This window comes from Dendrobates tinctorius, unplaced genomic scaffold, assembly GCF_039654945.1.
Source record: "Dendrobates tinctorius isolate UK_male_01 unplaced genomic scaffold, ASM3965494v1 ptg000044l, whole genome shotgun sequence".
In the NCBI taxonomy this organism is placed as follows: Eukaryota; Metazoa; Chordata; class Amphibia; order Anura; family Dendrobatidae; genus Dendrobates; species Dendrobates tinctorius.
Window position 1 is genome coordinate 31456120 of NW_027361712.1, and position 16691 is coordinate 31472810.

General features: G+C 44.1%; 1 protein-coding gene across 1 annotated transcript in view; it reads left to right on the forward strand.

The window, feature by feature from the left end:
• The first annotated feature begins 14784 nt into the window (after window positions 1-14784).
• The window catches only part of METTL3 (methyltransferase 3, N6-adenosine-methyltransferase complex catalytic subunit), a 41212-nt gene continuing 39305 nt past the window's right edge, over window positions 14785-16691 (forward strand). Inside the window, exons 1-2 of the mRNA XM_073575479.1 lie at window positions 14785-15017; window positions 15092-15297. Of these exons, the coding sequence (XP_073431580.1) occupies window positions 14912-15017; window positions 15092-15297 (312 nt within the window). The 5' untranslated portion in view covers window positions 14785-14911. The remainder of the gene's footprint in view (window positions 15018-15091; window positions 15298-16691) is intronic.

The window sequence follows — 16691 nt, forward strand, 5'->3', positions numbered from 1 at the left end:
AGTGTATATATATTTATTCAGGAACAAAGATAACACAGCTTACAACTGGTATTTCTTATAGCTTAGGATCTTAGCATATTCTATGTCAGCTTGCAAAGTGAAAGTAAAAATGTGCTCCATCTACACACACACAGTGAGTGCAGGAACTTCCTGCATTTTGGGGGGATTTGCTTTTTTAGCAATGGCTTTAGTGACAATATAACACTATTCCTGGTGACGGAAACCTATGCACTATTCAACAGTAGTGAATAGTAGTTGATGCATTATATACAATAATACAATAATAAACAATATTCCAGCACCCCCACTCATTAACTACTTGTTTTCCCATTGTGGTTCTGAGTTCTTCGAATTTGGCTCTTGAGAGTGGCTTGGTCGTAACATCAGTTTTCATCTGATCAGGCTCACAATAAACAAACTCAATTATGCCACGTTCTATCAAATCACACAGGTGGTGATGTTTAATGTCAATATGTCTGGTTCTCACCTAGATATTCTCACTGCATGCAAGTTTAAAGCATCCTTGGTTGCAGTCATAAATCACCGCCGGTTGAGTTGATGGCTTTACCAAGATCGCCTAACAATTAGTTTAACCAAATGACCTCTTGCGTGGGCTACAGGCACATACCCTGCTTCTCTAGATGACAATGCTACAGACACCTGTTTTCTGCTAGACCAAGAAATTGACCTTTCTCCAAGCTGGAACAAATAACCATTTGTAGATTTACGATCATCTAAGTCACCAGATCAGTCTGCATCCACATAGCCCCATATAATGTTTCATAAAGTTCATGATGGGCCCGATAAGATGCTCCATACAAAAAATATGCCCATATAATGCTGCACAAAGGTTAATAATGGCCCCATAAGATGCTCCATATTAAAATATGCCCATAAAATGCACCATAAAGGTTAATAATGGCCCCATAAAATGCTCCATAGAATAATATGCCCCATATGCTGCTCCATAAACGTTGATGGCCCCATAAGATGCTCCATAGATATATATGCCTCATATACTGCTCCACAAAGGTTGATGGCCCCATAAGATACCCCATATAATGCTGCATAATGGTTATGGCCCCATAAGATGCTCCATAGATATATATGCCCCATATGCTGCTGCTGCAATTAAAAAAGAATGACATACTCACCTCTCATCGCTGGGGTCCAGTTGCCGGTGTACTGAGCAGGCGGGGACACCGGAGCGCCGCTCTGTCTTCCAGGTCTCTGCAGTGACTGATCAGGCAGAGGGCGCGCACCAACCGCATCATCACGCCCTCTGACCTGAACGTCACAGTCAGAGGATGCGGAAAACAGAGCGGCGCAAGGCGGTGGAATGGAGACAGGTCAATATCACATGGCCCCTCCCGTTGTACTTATCCCCTCTGCACTTGCTTCTCCGATGGTCTCCGGCGCTGGCAGCTCCTTCCAGTGTTCAGCGGTCATGTGGTACCGCTCATTAAAGTAATGAATATGCGCTCCATGCCTATGGGAGTGGAGTGGCATGCATATTCATTACTTTAATGAACGGTACCCCATGACCACTGAACTTAGGAAGCGCTGCGGCGCCGGAGACCATCTGAGAAGCAGGGAAGTGCAGAGACCGCGCCAGGAGGGGGTGAGTATGATGTGACAGCCGCCGGCTCCTGCGCTCCCCCGAGAGGGGCACTTTCAGCCTAAAAGAAATGGGCTGAAAATCTCGGCTTATACTTGAGTATATATGGTACTTAGTAAAAAACATTTCCCACATGTCTACTTTACATCAGCACAATTTTGGAAACATAATTTTTTTGTTAGAATGTTCTAAGGGTTAAAAGGTGAAAAGCGATTTCTCATTTTTCCAACAAAATTTACAAAACAATTTTTTTAGAGACAACCTCACATTTGAAATGAGTTTGGGGGGTCAAATATGACAGAAAATACCCAAAAGTGACACCATTCTAAAAACTGCACCCCTCAAGGTGCTCAAAACCGCATTCAAGAAGTTTATTAAATTTATTAACCCTTCAGGTGCTTCACGAGAACTAAAGCAATGTGGAAGGAAAAAATGAACATTTTACTTTTTTCACAAAAAATTTACTTTGGAACCAAACTTTTTTATTTTCACAAGGGTATAATGAGAAAATGGACTACAACCCCATATGTAGGTGGGGGAAAGCCACTGTTTGGGTGCAAGGCAGGGCTCAGAAGGTAGGGAGCACCATTTGACTTTTTGAACCCAAAAATGGCTGCAATCAATGGCTGGCACCATGTCGTGTCTGGAGACCCCCTGATGTACCTAAATGGTGGAAACCCCCCAATTCTAACCCAAACCGTAACACAGCCCTAACCCCAACACAACCCTAATCCTAATCCCGACCCTAACCATAACCACAAACCTAACCCCACCACCACAACACAAACCCCAACACAACCCTAACCCCAACCCAACCCTAACCCTAGCTCAACCCTAACACTAGCTCTAACTGTAGCCCCAACCCTAACTATAATCCAAACTATAATGTATAATATATGGGGAAAGACAACCAAGCCGTCAGAAAAGACAATCAATGATTTCATAAAACCTGAGGCTTAAGAAAATATTTCTTGATATGCAAATTTTATTGGTTTTATTTGTCAGTCACACAGAACCAACGTTTCGGCCGAACAGGCCTTCATCAAGGGTATTTATCTATGTGGCTATATATTGCAGTTTCAAAGGTTCTGGACCGAGGAAATGCGGTAACATGGGACTGCGCCGCTGCCTATGAGGTGTGTGCATATTAACCCTAACCCAACCCTAACCCTAGCTATAACCCCAACTATAACCCCAACCCTAACTTTAACCCCATCCGCAACAATAGCCCAAACCCTAATGGAAAAATGGAAATAAATACATGTTTTTATTTTATTATTTTTACCTAATTAAGGGGGTGATAAAGGGGGGAGTTGATTTACTATTTTTTTTTTCATTTTGATCACTGTTATAGGGTCTATCACAGTGATCAAAATGAACCAATAGGAAAAATTTCCTATTGTTGCCGGGTGCTAGATCACATCAGAGGAGAGAGAAATTAAATCGGAAATCTGACTTTTTTTTGCAGTCACCGACTTGCCATTATTCCGTGAAAAACAGTGATCGCAACACTGGGGTCGGTAAAAACTCTTTATGCATCAAATGGCCAAGTTTTCCAAAAACTATGACATAGTTGTCATGGGAGATTTCAACTATCCAGACATTTGTTGGGAATCGTAATGGCGGACGTGATATGGCGGTATAATAACGGAACACAAAGGGTTAACCTCACCCAATGTGTACAGAGGCGGACTCTGTTATCTCACAGAGCTGCACAACCGCCAAATAATAAATGCCGTAGCCTGTTATTGCTCACAGAGCTCGGCAGTGTGAGCGCTAGCATATGGTCACAGAACTCAGCCCTTAGACCTCAGGACTAAAGTCCCTCTAGACCGCTAGCGCTCGGCGCCGCGACTGCGATGCCAGCAAGGGTTAAATAAATAACGCGTGCAAGTGTGCACAGCGCCGCTCAGGTGGACGCCACTAATCGCCCTGGGCTGGGCCAGATAAGCGAACAGGTTGCGCAAGGCGTTGCACCGGCGTGGCTGTCACTTGCCGCAGTTCAATGGTACCCTGCAGTGGGCGACACCATCGGACGCTAGTGTGCAGATGGCTGGTATGCACTGTGGCATATGGACTAGCCACTTACAGATGCTGACTCGGACTCTAAACCCTACCAACATACGTGTTAAAGGAAAGGGGTTTCATAATAAGTCAGTCACCAGATACATGCATCCATCATCATACACTCCATAACTATTTGAGTCTATACTAGCGCATGGCCGAGTGGCCATGCGACTCTTTTATAGCAGCGTCCTTTGGGACCTTCCTGACCTTTCTAATGGTCCAATCCGAGCTGGAGAAGGACCTGAGCATGTGACCTCCGATCTTCAATGAGAGGTCGTCCCACGTGCATGCACAGTGAACTGAAAGGAGGACTTAGTCCCTGGAGTAGCTCGCTGCTGGCCAGCATGTGTTGCTATAGCTGTACCAGAGGTGACAGCAGCAGCTAAACCTACAGAGCTGGTCTGAGCAGAGCGCCTGGATCGACAAGTCTGCTGAGCAGCCTCCTCTGTGGCCGGAGAGGAATGAGAGACTGACGAATGCAAGGCTCGGGATTCCTGCTGTGCAGCGACAGGGACCCGACGCCTAACACTCTCTCAGGCAAAACTAACAGGTCAAGGAAATTCTTATCCTCTCTTGCTGACCACTTTATCTTGCAAAAGGTAGGGGAAAAAACAAAGGGAACTGCTACCTTGTATCTAATCTTTATAAACAGGGAGGAAATGGTTGAGGAGGTAAAAGTGGCTGGGACCCTAGGAGTTAGCGACCATGCTATCTTAGAATTTTGGATAACTAGAGGAGGAAGACCTGTGAAGACTCAGACGTCAAGGTTAGATTTCAGAAAGGCAGATTTTAAGGAATTCAGAAAGAGAATTGGAGGGATCCAATGGCTGGATATCCTTAAGGACAAAAATGTCCAGGAAGGATGGGAAATCTCGAAAAATGAAATTCTCAAAGCACAATTGTTAACAATTCCGAAAAGAGGGAAGAATAGGAAGTGTTTAAGGAAACCAGGATAGATGAACACAGAACTTAAGCACATGCTAAAATGGAAGAAAGAAATGTTTATAAAATGGAAAGAGGGAGGCATATCTAAAGAAGAATATAATACTGTCTGCCAATGAATTGAGGCTTGCAAGAGATGTCAAAAGCAATAATAAAGGATTTTGGGGATATGTCAAAAGTAAAAGAAAAGTCAAAGATGCTATAGGATTTTTACAGGATGAAAATGATGAAATGGTAAGACAGGATGTTGAGAAGGCCGAACTTTTAAATTCCTATTTTGCATCCATTTTCTCTCAGAAAGGAAATGTAACATCAACTATTCTTCACTGTCCTATTAAGGGAATAGAAGAATCCAGGATATCTATAAACAGAAAGATAGTGAGGAAACACTTAGTTAACCTAAATGAATTCAAGTCTCCAGGTCCAGATGAATTACACCCCAGAGTATTGAAGGAGATAGCAGAAGAAATTTTTTAACCCCTCTCCATAATCTTTGAATATTCGTGGACAACAGGAGAAGTCCCAGAAGACTGGAGAAGAGCAAATGTTATTCCTATCTTCAAAAAGGGAAAGAAGGTGGACCCTGGCAACTATAGGCCGGTAATTCTGACTTCTATACCAGGAAAGATCTTTGAACAAATTATTAAACATCATGTATGTTAGTACCTGGATAAGAATGAAGTGATTAAACAGAGTCAGCATGGGTTTGTAACTAATAACTCATGTCAGATTTACTTAATTTCCTTCTATGACAGAATCACTGATTGGGTGGATCAGGGAAATGCTGTTGATATAGTATATCTTGACTTCAGCAAAGCATTTGACAAAATATCTCATACAATCCTTATTGAAAAAATGACTAAGTATGGAATGGACAAGGCAACTGTTAGGTGGATTCATAACTGGCTTAATGATCGGACCCAAAGAGTGGTCGTAAATGGCTGCACATCCAGTTGGAAGAATGTCTCAAGTGGGGTACCACAGGGCTCGGTCCTGGGCCTTGTATTGTTCAACATCTTTATCAACGATTTAGATGAGGGAATTAAGGGTAAACTGATTAAATTTGCTTAAATCAGATAAAGCAAAAAAGTCGGAAGCTTATGCCAAATTAAAAATGAATCAACTTTATTTCACACGTTTTTTTTAAAAAAATAACATACATATAAAATAGTTTCCAGTGGAGAAAAGTCACAAAATTATACTGTTCAACAAGAACAAAAATGCTCCAAAAGATTGCCTCAATGGCACATTGTTTAGTACATGACTAGTCACATAGTAAATAGATGCTTGCAGTATTTGCATGGATCTCACTCATAATAAACATATAAGGCTTTTTCAATTGTACCTAACCAAAGTAAATGTACTGGCCGTTTAGAGTATATAGCAAAGGAGTATTAGTCCTACAGAGATTTATATTTGGGTATCACCCAATGTTTATTGCCAACAAACAATTACTCAGAAGTTTGATGATGCCTAAAACAGGCTAAGAAAAATTCCTTGAAAGCTCACATATCAATAAAGCTACATACAAATAAGCCACAATGGTTATTATTAACAAACAAATAATCAGGAGTAGTATTGCCTGAACCAGGCTAAAAGAAATCCCTTAAAAATTTGTATGTCAGTATAACTACATATAAATGAGCCACATTGCAGTATGTAGTAAGGTACCTTAAAATATATGGAAAAATTATGCACAATTAACAATATAATCAGGAGTTAGTGTTGCCTAAAGTAGGCTGTTGACACAAAGCTAGGAGGGATAGCTAACACTAGAGAAGAGAGAGAGAGGATTCAAAAAGATATAAATAAACTGGAGCAGTGGGCAGCAACAAACAGAATGGTTTTTAACAGGGAAAAATGCAAAGTACTACATCGTGGCAATAAAAAAAGCATATACAGAATTGGAGGAATAGGGCTAAGCAACAGCACATGTGAAAAAGACTTGGGTATACTAATAGATCACAGACTGAATATGAGTCAACAGTGTGATGCAGCAGCAAGAAAAGGCAAATGCAATTCTAGGATGTATTAACAGAAGCATACAGTCTAGATCACGTGAAGTCATTATTGCCCTCTACTCCTCTTTGGTCAGACCTCATCTGGAATACTGTGTCCAGTTTTGGGCACCACATTTTAAAAAAGACATCAACAAACTGGAGCAAGTTCAGAAAAGAGCGACCAGAATGGTGACCGGTATGCAAACCCTGTCTTATGAGGAAAGGTTGCAGGATTTGGGAATGTTTAGCTTGCAAAAGAGAAGACTGAGAGGAGACTTAATAGCTGTCTACAAATATCTAAAGGGCTGTCACATTGTAGAAGGATCAACTTTATTCTCATTTGCACAAGGAAAGACTAGAAGCAATGGGATGAAACTGAATGGGAGGAGACACAGATTAGAAATTAGAAAAAACGTTTTGACAGTTAGAGTGATCAATGAGTGGAACAGGCTGCCACGAGAGGTGGTGAGTTCTCCTTCAATAGAAGTCTTCAAACAGAGGCTGGACAGACATCTGTCTGGGATGATTTAACGAATCCTGCTTTGAGCAGGGGGTTGGACCAGATGGCCCAGGAGGTCCCTTCCAACTCTACCATTCTATGATTCTATGAATCATGTTCTCCCGGGTCTGCTACCGGAGAATTTCCAATGCTGGGGGGCACTATACACTTCTCAAAGCCATTAAAAAGCGGCGCTAAGGAATAAGTACCCTTAACTGCTGCCGTTAGAAGGCGTATCGGTGGTCGTTAAGGGATTAAATCCCTCTTCCAATAAGACTTTGTTTATTTTGGTGTTCCATGCTCTTGCCAATTGCTTAAGACCATAGATATATTTTTAAGTTTGCAAGCGAGACTCTCTTCATCCTATTTGATATAACCCTGAGGTTGAGCCATGTAAAAGTACTCTTCAATGTCTATTTAAAAGAAAACAAACACCGCTTGTACAGCAGCTACAGTGGGAAAATAAGTATTTGATACACTCCAGATTTTGCAAGTTTTCCCACCTACAAAGAATGGAGAGGTCTGTAATTTTTATTGCAGGTACACTTCAATTGTGTGAGACAGAATCGGAAAAAAAAAACATAAAATCATATTGCATGATTTTTACATAATTAATTTACATTTTATTTCATGAAGTAAGTATTTGATACAATAGAAAACAGAACTTAATATTTGGTACAAAAACCTTTATTTGCAATTACAGAGGTCAGATGTTTCCTGTAGTTCTTGACCAAGTTTGCACATACTGCAGCAGCGATTTTGTCCCAATCCTTCATACAGATCTTCTCCAGATCCTTCAAGTATGTTGCTGGGCAACATTGAGTTTCAGCTCCCTCCAAATATTTTATATTGGGTTCAGGTCTGCAGACAGGCTGGGCCACTCCAGGACCTTGAAATGCTTATTACGGAACCACTCCTTACTTTCCCTGGCTGTGTGTTTTGGGTCATTGTCATGCTGGAAGAACCAACCACGGAGCTTGGAGATTGTTGGCCAAAATCTTCCGATACTTGGCCCCATCCATCCACCCTCCAATAAGGTGCAGTTGTCTTATCCCTTTTGAAGAAAAGCATGCCCAAAGTATGATGTTTCTCCACCATGTTTCATGGTTGGGACTGTGTTCTTGGGGTTGTACTCATCCTTCTTCTTCCAAACATGGTGATTTGAGTCGATACCAAAAAGTTCTATTTTGATCTCATCTGAATACATGATCTTCTCCCATGCCTTCTCTGGATCCTCCAAATGGTCATTGGCAAACTTCAAATGGGCCTAGACATGTGCTGGCGTGAGCTGGGGGATCTTGCATGCTCTGCAGGATTTTAATCCATGATGGCTTAGTGTGTTACTAACAATAATGTTTGACACTGTGTTCCCAGCTCTCCTATGTGGTACTGGGCTTATTCTTGACTTTTCTCAGAATGATCCTTACCCCACGAGGTGAGATCTTGCATGGAGACCCAGACTGAAGAAGATTGACAGTCATCTTGTGTTTCTTCTATTTTCTAATAATTGCACAACAGTTGTTGCCTTGTCACAAAGCTGTTTGCCTATTGTCCGGTAGCCCATCCCAGCCTTGTGTAGGTCTACAATTTTGTCACTGTTGTCCACAGACACCGCTTTGCGCATGGCCATGAAGAGGTTGGGGTGTGATTGAATGTGTAGACAGGTGCCTTTTATACAGTTAATACCGTAATGAGTGCAGAGTAGGAGGCTGTAAGAGCCAGAATTCTTGCTGGTTGGTAGGTGATCAAATGCTTATTTCATGCAATAAAATGCAATTTATTTATTTAGAAATCATACAATGTGATTTTCTGGTCTTTATTTTTAGATTCTGTCTCTCACAGGTGAAGTGTACCTACCATAAAAATTACACACCCCTCCATTCTTTGTAGGTGGGAAATCTTGTGAAATCAGCAATGTATCAAATAGTTATTTTCCCCACTGCATAGCCATTAGAGTCCTAAGGCTATGCGCGCACGTAGCATGCGTTTTCCTATGCGTTTTTGCAATACAACCGTATGTATGCGGAAACGCACGCGTTTCTGCAAAATTAATGAACATGCTGCATTTTTTTCCACTAAGTGTTTCCGCAGCGGAAAAAAACGCACCATTAGCACAACATGTGCGGATTCCATTATGATTACATTGGATGCTTTTCTTAAGCGTTTCCACGGCAGAAATGAGCGTCTAAAAGCGCCGCGGAAACGCTTAAAAAGCGCAACGTGAGGACACAGCCTAAATGTGGTCTGTTTAGCAACTAGAGAAAATGTGGCCTCATAATCTTCACCATATTTCTGAAAGTATCCTTTTGTGTCTAATCTTGCTTTAAATCTATGAACCTTGCCTTCAGAGTCATACTTGGTCTTAAAAATCCAATGACATTTGATTTCTTTCTTGACTTGTGGTAGTTTAGTGAGTTTCCAAGTGTGAAGCTGATGAAGGGACTTCATTTCCTAATTAGCAGCATTAATCCACTTCAGTTTATCATGGACAGATAGTTGTTGCATCTCATCCCATGACTGCAGCTAAGCCTCAGGTAGCGTTTTGACATACTAGGATAGACGCTTAGCTGGTACACCTTTGTTTGATCTAGGTGATCTTCAGGCTTCAGGTTCACCTGATTTTTCTATTGCTTCATCAGTGGTTGAAGAACCTAACCAAACCTCTACATCCTTTTCTTTGTTATTTTGAAATTGTGATTGAGATTGTTGTTGCTCCAGCTGAACTATTGGTATGATGTTATGAAACTTGAGTGACACAAGGTTCTCATCAATCAAGAAATCTCTGCTTATTGTGACCTTGCTCATTTCTGGATATAAGATTCTATATCCTTTCTGCGTTTTACTGTAGCCCACCAGGATACCTTCTTTTGCATGAGATTCCCACTTGGTACGCTTTTCTTTGGGAATATTTACAAACACTAAATCTGAATATTTTTATCGTTGTACCATAGTTCAGGCTTCTTCCTAATCTATTGCTCAAATGGAGTTTTCTCAGTAGCCTAACCTGATAGTCTGTTTCTTCAGAGTTGTATCGTACAGTGGTCTGAAGCACAATTCCATTTTTAAACACTTTGTGTCTCATAACTTCTTTTCCACCCCTCAGTGCAGTTACTGACAGCTCACACGTCCAGTTTGGTAAAGGGGCATACTGAAGCTGTACTTTAATTGACAGCTCCGTCATCCAGTCTGGTGCAGGGGCAAGCTGAGTGGTCAGTGTTTTGACAGACAGCTCTGCTGTCCAATCTGAGACCGGTAGGCGCTTGCTGTCTTTAGGTCTTCATTGTCCTAGGTGATTTCCAAGCTACTTAAACTGGAATCTGTCAGCAAGATTGTGCACAGTAACCTACAGTGTCAGGTCGGCGCCGTTATACTGATTAACCCCTTAGTAACAGAGCCAATTTTTTAAATCTGACCACTGTCACTTTATGTGGTAATAACTCTGGAATGCTTCAACAAATCCCAGTGATTTTGAGATTGTTTTTTCGTGACACACTATACTTTATGATAATGGTAAATTTAGGTTGATATGTTTTGTGTTTATTTATAAAAAACATCAGAAATTTGAGAAAAATGTTAAAAAACTGGCAATTTTCAAACGTTGAATGATTATCCCTTTAATTCAGATACTCACACGACACAAAAACATTAATAAATAACATTTTCCACATGCCTGCTTTACATCAGCACCATTTGTAAAATTTCCTTTCATTTTGTTAGCATTTTAGGAGGTTTAAAAATGTAGCAGTCATTTTTCATTTTTTCAAGGAAATTTACAAAATTAATTTTTTAGAGACCTATCCAGGTTTGAAGTGCCTTTGGGGGTCATATATATTGGGAAACCCCCAAAAGTTATGCCATTTTAAAGACAGCACCCCCTGACATATTGAAACCTACAGTCAGGTAGTTTATTAACCCTTCAGGTAATTTTCAGGAATTAATGCAATGTGGCATGACAGAAATGAAAATGTGTATTTTTACCATCTAAATGCCGCTAACTTCTGAACAGGTTACAACATCCGTCAGACGCTAAGGCCGCTATTTGGTCGTGAATTGCCATGGCAAACATCAGGACCACACAGTCATGATCTGAGGGCACCAACGGGGATAAAGAGGGAGCCCCCATACTCAGTTAACCATTTATATGATGTAGTCACTATTGACAGCAGCATCTAAGGGGTTAAACAGATTTGAACGATGAAAACACTGATCGTGGCTGATGCAGCAAGTTGTCAGCTATAGTGAACAGCCGACAGCTGCTGGAATGTCACCTGTATATGGGGAGGCTATTTTCTTATATCTCAGGTCAGTTAAAAGACGTATTGGCGGTCATTAAGGGGTTAAAATGATACCTGGGATGATGAAATCCGTCTTGTGGTGGTTGTTTAATCTTTATTTTCAGTTTTGAGTTAACGATATGCTCGTGCTCCGGGGCGGCCTGTGGGGGGAGCTTCACGTGGCGCTCTGATTTGGCATTCACCAGTATGACTTTTGACAGGTCACTGATCCTTCAGTGTCTTGCACCAAGATTTACATAATGAATATCATATACACTAAAAAATAAAAATCACCTTCTGCAGGCAACAGTTTTTTATGGTATACATAAATTAAAATAAAAAATCAGTCAGCGATCCGATAGATGCTACTGCGCAGGCGGTGCCGTCATGCTAGAGGAAAAAAAATTGTCTGCTCCAAGATGGCACCGCCTGTGAAGTGGCATTTATCGGATCGACCATAGCTGCTACTGTGCAGGCGTCGGCGGCGTCATCTTGCTAGAAAAAAAAAAATTGTCTCCACTAAGATGGCGACGGCGATGATTCATGCTAGCTTTCCAGGCTCTGCACTCAGCATTTAGGTGTCACGATTTATTGCAGACAAAACACGTGTTTCTTTCAAATTACTTTTTTGGGGGAGGTAGACCTTGGGTTTTTAATGGAGATTCTGCTTGCACATTCCCTCACTGCTTACACTTTCTATCTATAGCTTATACTCATCTGCAAGCTTTCCTCTGACATACGCCAATGTAAGCTCATAAAACGCTGCGTAAACGCTAAAAATCCGCAACCCATTGAATTCAATAGCATTCTGCACATGCTGTGCTGATGCTGCGAATTTTTCGGCGGCGGAATCGCATCGCGGAAAAATACAAAGCATGGTCAATCTTTTTGTGGAATCGCGGTGATGCGGCTATGCCCACCATGCGCAAAGTAAGCGGATCATGTGCGGATGGTACCCAGGGGGTGGAGGAGAGGAGACTGTCCTCCAGGCCCTGGGTACCATTTTCCTGTTAATAAAAAATTGTGATATTCTCACCTTCCGGCATCCCCTGCAGCCTTCCCGCCTATCAGCTACGCTCCCGGCATCTTCCGGTCCCAGTGATGCCTTGCGACAATGTCCTGTGATAACGTAGTGGTCTCGCGAGATGCTACGGTATCGCGAGACCGCTACGTCCATCAAAGGTCATTGTTGCAAGGCATTGCTGGGAACGGGACTTGCCGGGAGCATCGCTGGGGCCTGGGGACGCTGAGGGGGACGCCGGAAGGTGAGAATAGCACGATTTTTTATTTTTTTATTATTTTAAACTTTATATCTTTTTCTCTTGATGCTGCATAGGCAGCCTCAATAGTAAAAAGTTGGTCACACTAGTCAAACAAGTGTGACCAACCTGTCAATCAGATCGCTTGGAAAACGCTAATATTCTGCAAGCTAATTACGCTTGCATAATGCTAGTTTTTCACGGGAACTACGCAGGAATTACGCATGCGGATTTCCCGCGGCAGGGAGTTGCGGAATTCCCACAGAAATTCCGAATTCCGGACGTGTGCACTAGGGTGAACGGATCTCATATGGGGGGGAAAAAATGTCAGAATCTTGTTCGTCTGGACCCCACAAAACGATTCCCCTTTCTAGATATTGAGATAGCCAAAATTTGAGCTCGATCAAACGACGTTAACCCGTGCCGCTCGTCGCTCAAAGTTTGAAAAAATCCAAATTGAGGTATTTTAAGATTTAGGTATTTTGCATAGTCTGTTAGACTATAAAGAATGTGACAACAACATTGCAGAAATAGCCCTGACCAAATTTTCGAACCATTTGTGGTATTTGAATGCAGAGTTGGTGGGATTATCGTTTTTTGATCCCACCATTACAGACAATGAAAAGTTGTTAATGGCTAATAAATTGCTCAGTAGCACAGATGAACCATCAGAGCACGCTAACCTACATGAGTTAATAATTTTACATAGTTATCTAATCTATTCTAGAGCTTTTGTTAAAGTAGTTTTTGAAACGTCAGAATATAATGCTCGGCATTTGCTTACAACTTGCAGGACATATTGCTTTTGTTCTTCATCTTTTGTCAGAAGGTCGTTAAAGTCGGTTACTTCCTACCTCTTTTAGGCTGGTTTCACATTAGCGCTTTTTAAGCGCACGCACGGCCGGGGGTAGCTCCGCCCCCGAGCCGGCACTCTGCCCGGCGTGCCCGCCCCTTGCTTGTAGCGCCGCCTCCTAGCGCACAGCGGCGCCTGCGATCGGCGCACCCTATCTTTAGCATAGGGTGCGCAGATCGTGCGCAGGCCGTGCGCTAGTTGCGCTTTGATCTGCGCTGCGCACTTTTGACGGTGCGCCGTGCGCGCCAAAATCCGAAAAGTTCGATTATGGCGTGCACGGCGCACCGTCAAAAGTGCGCAGCGCAGGTCAAAGCGCAACTAGCGCACGGCCTGCGCACGATCTGCGCACCCTATGCTAAAGATAGGGTGCGCCGATCGCAGGCGCCGCTGTGCGCTGAGGCAGCGCTACAAGCAAGGGGCGGGCACGCCGGGCAGAGAGCCGGCTCGGGGGCGGAGCTACCCCCGGCCGTGCGTGCGCTTAAAAAGCGCTTATGTGAAACCAGCCTAAATTTTTCTTTCCTAACTTTTGGATTCACAACCCTAACATGCTCTGATGGTTCATCTGTGCTACTGAGCAATTTATTAGCCATTAACAACTTTTCATTGTCTGTAATGGTGGGATCAAAAAACGATAATCCCACCAACTCTGCATTCAAATACCAAAAATGGTTCGAAAATTTGGTCAGGGCTATTTCTGCAATGTTGTTGTCACATTCTTTATAGTCTAACAGACTATGCAAAATACCTAAATCTTAAAATACCTCAATTTGGATTTTTTCAAACTTTGAGCGACGAGCGGCACGGGTTAACGTCGTTTGATCGAGCTCAAATTTTGGCTATCTCAATATCTGGAAAGGGGAATCGTTTTGTGGGGTCCAGACGGACAAAATTCCGACATCGATTTTTTGCGGTCACCCTAGTGTGCACATAGCCTAAATGGCGCTGTACTATCAGGCACTGCAGCCCAGATCCCAGTGTCCTGAAGAGCACCCACACCGGCAGTGACGGAGTGCAACCTGCAGTGACATCTACTGGCCAAAATGGAAGCTTCTCTTATATAGCAGACACTAAACCAGAGGAACAGAACGGAGGAGAGCAGCGTCGCCTCACCGCACTACTCACAATAATAATACATGTCTACGTCCATTCCTATAGAAACCCGGTGACCAATCCGAGGTCTCCTCTCATCGGACGCGTAGCTGAGACGCACTGTCATTGGCTAATTCTGATGCTTCCCCTTATTGGCTAAGAGTGACGCGCTAGTCAGTTTGTACCGTTCACGTCCGGCGCGCGTTATCAACATCCGGTTTGTCCTGTGTTCCCGTCAGCCGTGCAGTACCCGGCACAGAGGCTGCTAGTAGTGTCCGGAGGGTGGCGCTACGCCCCCGGGGGCTGCACGATGTCGGACACGTGGAGCTCCATACAGGCGCACAAGAAGCAGCTGGACTATCTGCGGGAGAGGCTGCAGCGCAGGAGGAAAGATGTCAGCTCTCAGCTGGTGCTCGGTGAGGGGGCTCCGCGCTGTGCACGGCCCTGCTGGCCGGCGGGATAGCCACTCACGTCTGCTGTTTCTCCTCAGATCTACAGAACCCGGAGGCCGGGCTGGCTCCTTCCCTCCGCAGTGACAGCCCGGTCCCTGCAGGGGCCTCTCAGCCGCCAAAGGGAGCGGCGTCCTCAGAAGTGACCCCTGACCCCGAGCTGGAGAGGAAGCTGCTGTACCACCTGTCAGACCTGGCTCTGGTGCTGCCGGCAGACTCCGCGGCCATCCAACAGGCCATTACCACGGTGAGGGCCCCTAGAACCAGCAGGCCGTGACCACGGCGAGGGCCCCTGGGGCCAGCAGGCCGTGCCCACAGCGAGGGCCCCTGGGGCCAGCAGGCCGTGCCCACGGCGAGGGCCCCTGGGGCCAGCAGGCCGTGCCCACGGCGAGGGCCCCTGGGGCCAGCAGGCCGTGCCCACGGCGAGGGCCCCTGGGGCCAGCAGGCCGTGCCCACGGCGAGGGCCCCTGGGGCCAGCAGGCCGTGCCCACGGCGAGGGCCCCTGGGGCCAGCAGGCCGTGCCCACGGCGAGGGCCCCTGGGGCCAGCAGGCCGTGCCCACGGCGAGGGCCCCTGGGGCCAGCAGGCCGTGCCCACGGCGAGGGCCCCTGGGGCCAGCAGGCCGTGCCCACCATGCCTGTGGGAGGGCCAAGGAAGGAGCTCCTCAGCTTTCAGTCAAGCCTGTAGATTAAGCGGAGGCTTGTCACACACTACCCTGCCATATAACAGCGGCCCATCTATGCTGCCTTCGCTCATCTTCATCAGACAGTTCCTACACTGTTGGTCTGTCTTAATGAGATATCATCCTCTATAAAGTGAACATGTTAGCAGGATTTTGCTAAGTAAACTACAGACAAATTCCTTTCACTATGCTGTAACGTCTGGCCGCTGCAGGTTTGATGCTGCAGAAATACACAGCGTCAAACCCGCAGCAATTCCTGATCATTTGCATGTACCTTTATACTAATTAAAATAATGCCTTGGTTGATGAAATATGTCTTGTGGTTGTTCTGTAGTCTGTATTAGTAGTTTTCAGTTAATGATATGATCGTGCTTCGGGGCGGCCTGTATGTGTGTGTGTGTGGTGGTTTATGTGGTGCTTTGCTTAGAAATTGATGAGTCACTGACCTGCATGCTATTTTACATACTGTGATTGCGCAGTTCATATTGTGGTCTTTTAAAAAAAAAAAAAAAAAAGAGAAAAAAAAATCACTTGTCGATAGATGCTACTGCACATGCGCCGAGCACCATTTTGCTGTAGTTTAAAAAAAAAAAAAAATTGTAAATTATGTATTTAGAATAGGGGGCAGGTCAGTGAAGGTTCAGTGCTGTCATTTAAGCCCATAAGATGAATGAGAACAGAGCACCAAATAAAGCCCCCCCCCCCGCAGGCCGCCTTGGAGCACGAGAATCCCATTAACTGAAAACTGCAAATACAGATTAAACAACCACAAGATGGATTTCATCAACCAAAGTTTTGATCAGTGTATAAGGATACATGCCCACGATCAGTAATTGCTGCGGGTTGGACGCTGTGTATTTATGCAGTTTTAAACCCGCAACTGCCAGCTGTTGTTGGAATAAGGAGCGATGGGGGGGGGGTGTTCGAAAAAACAAAAATTAAAAATCGTTCAGGTGGGAG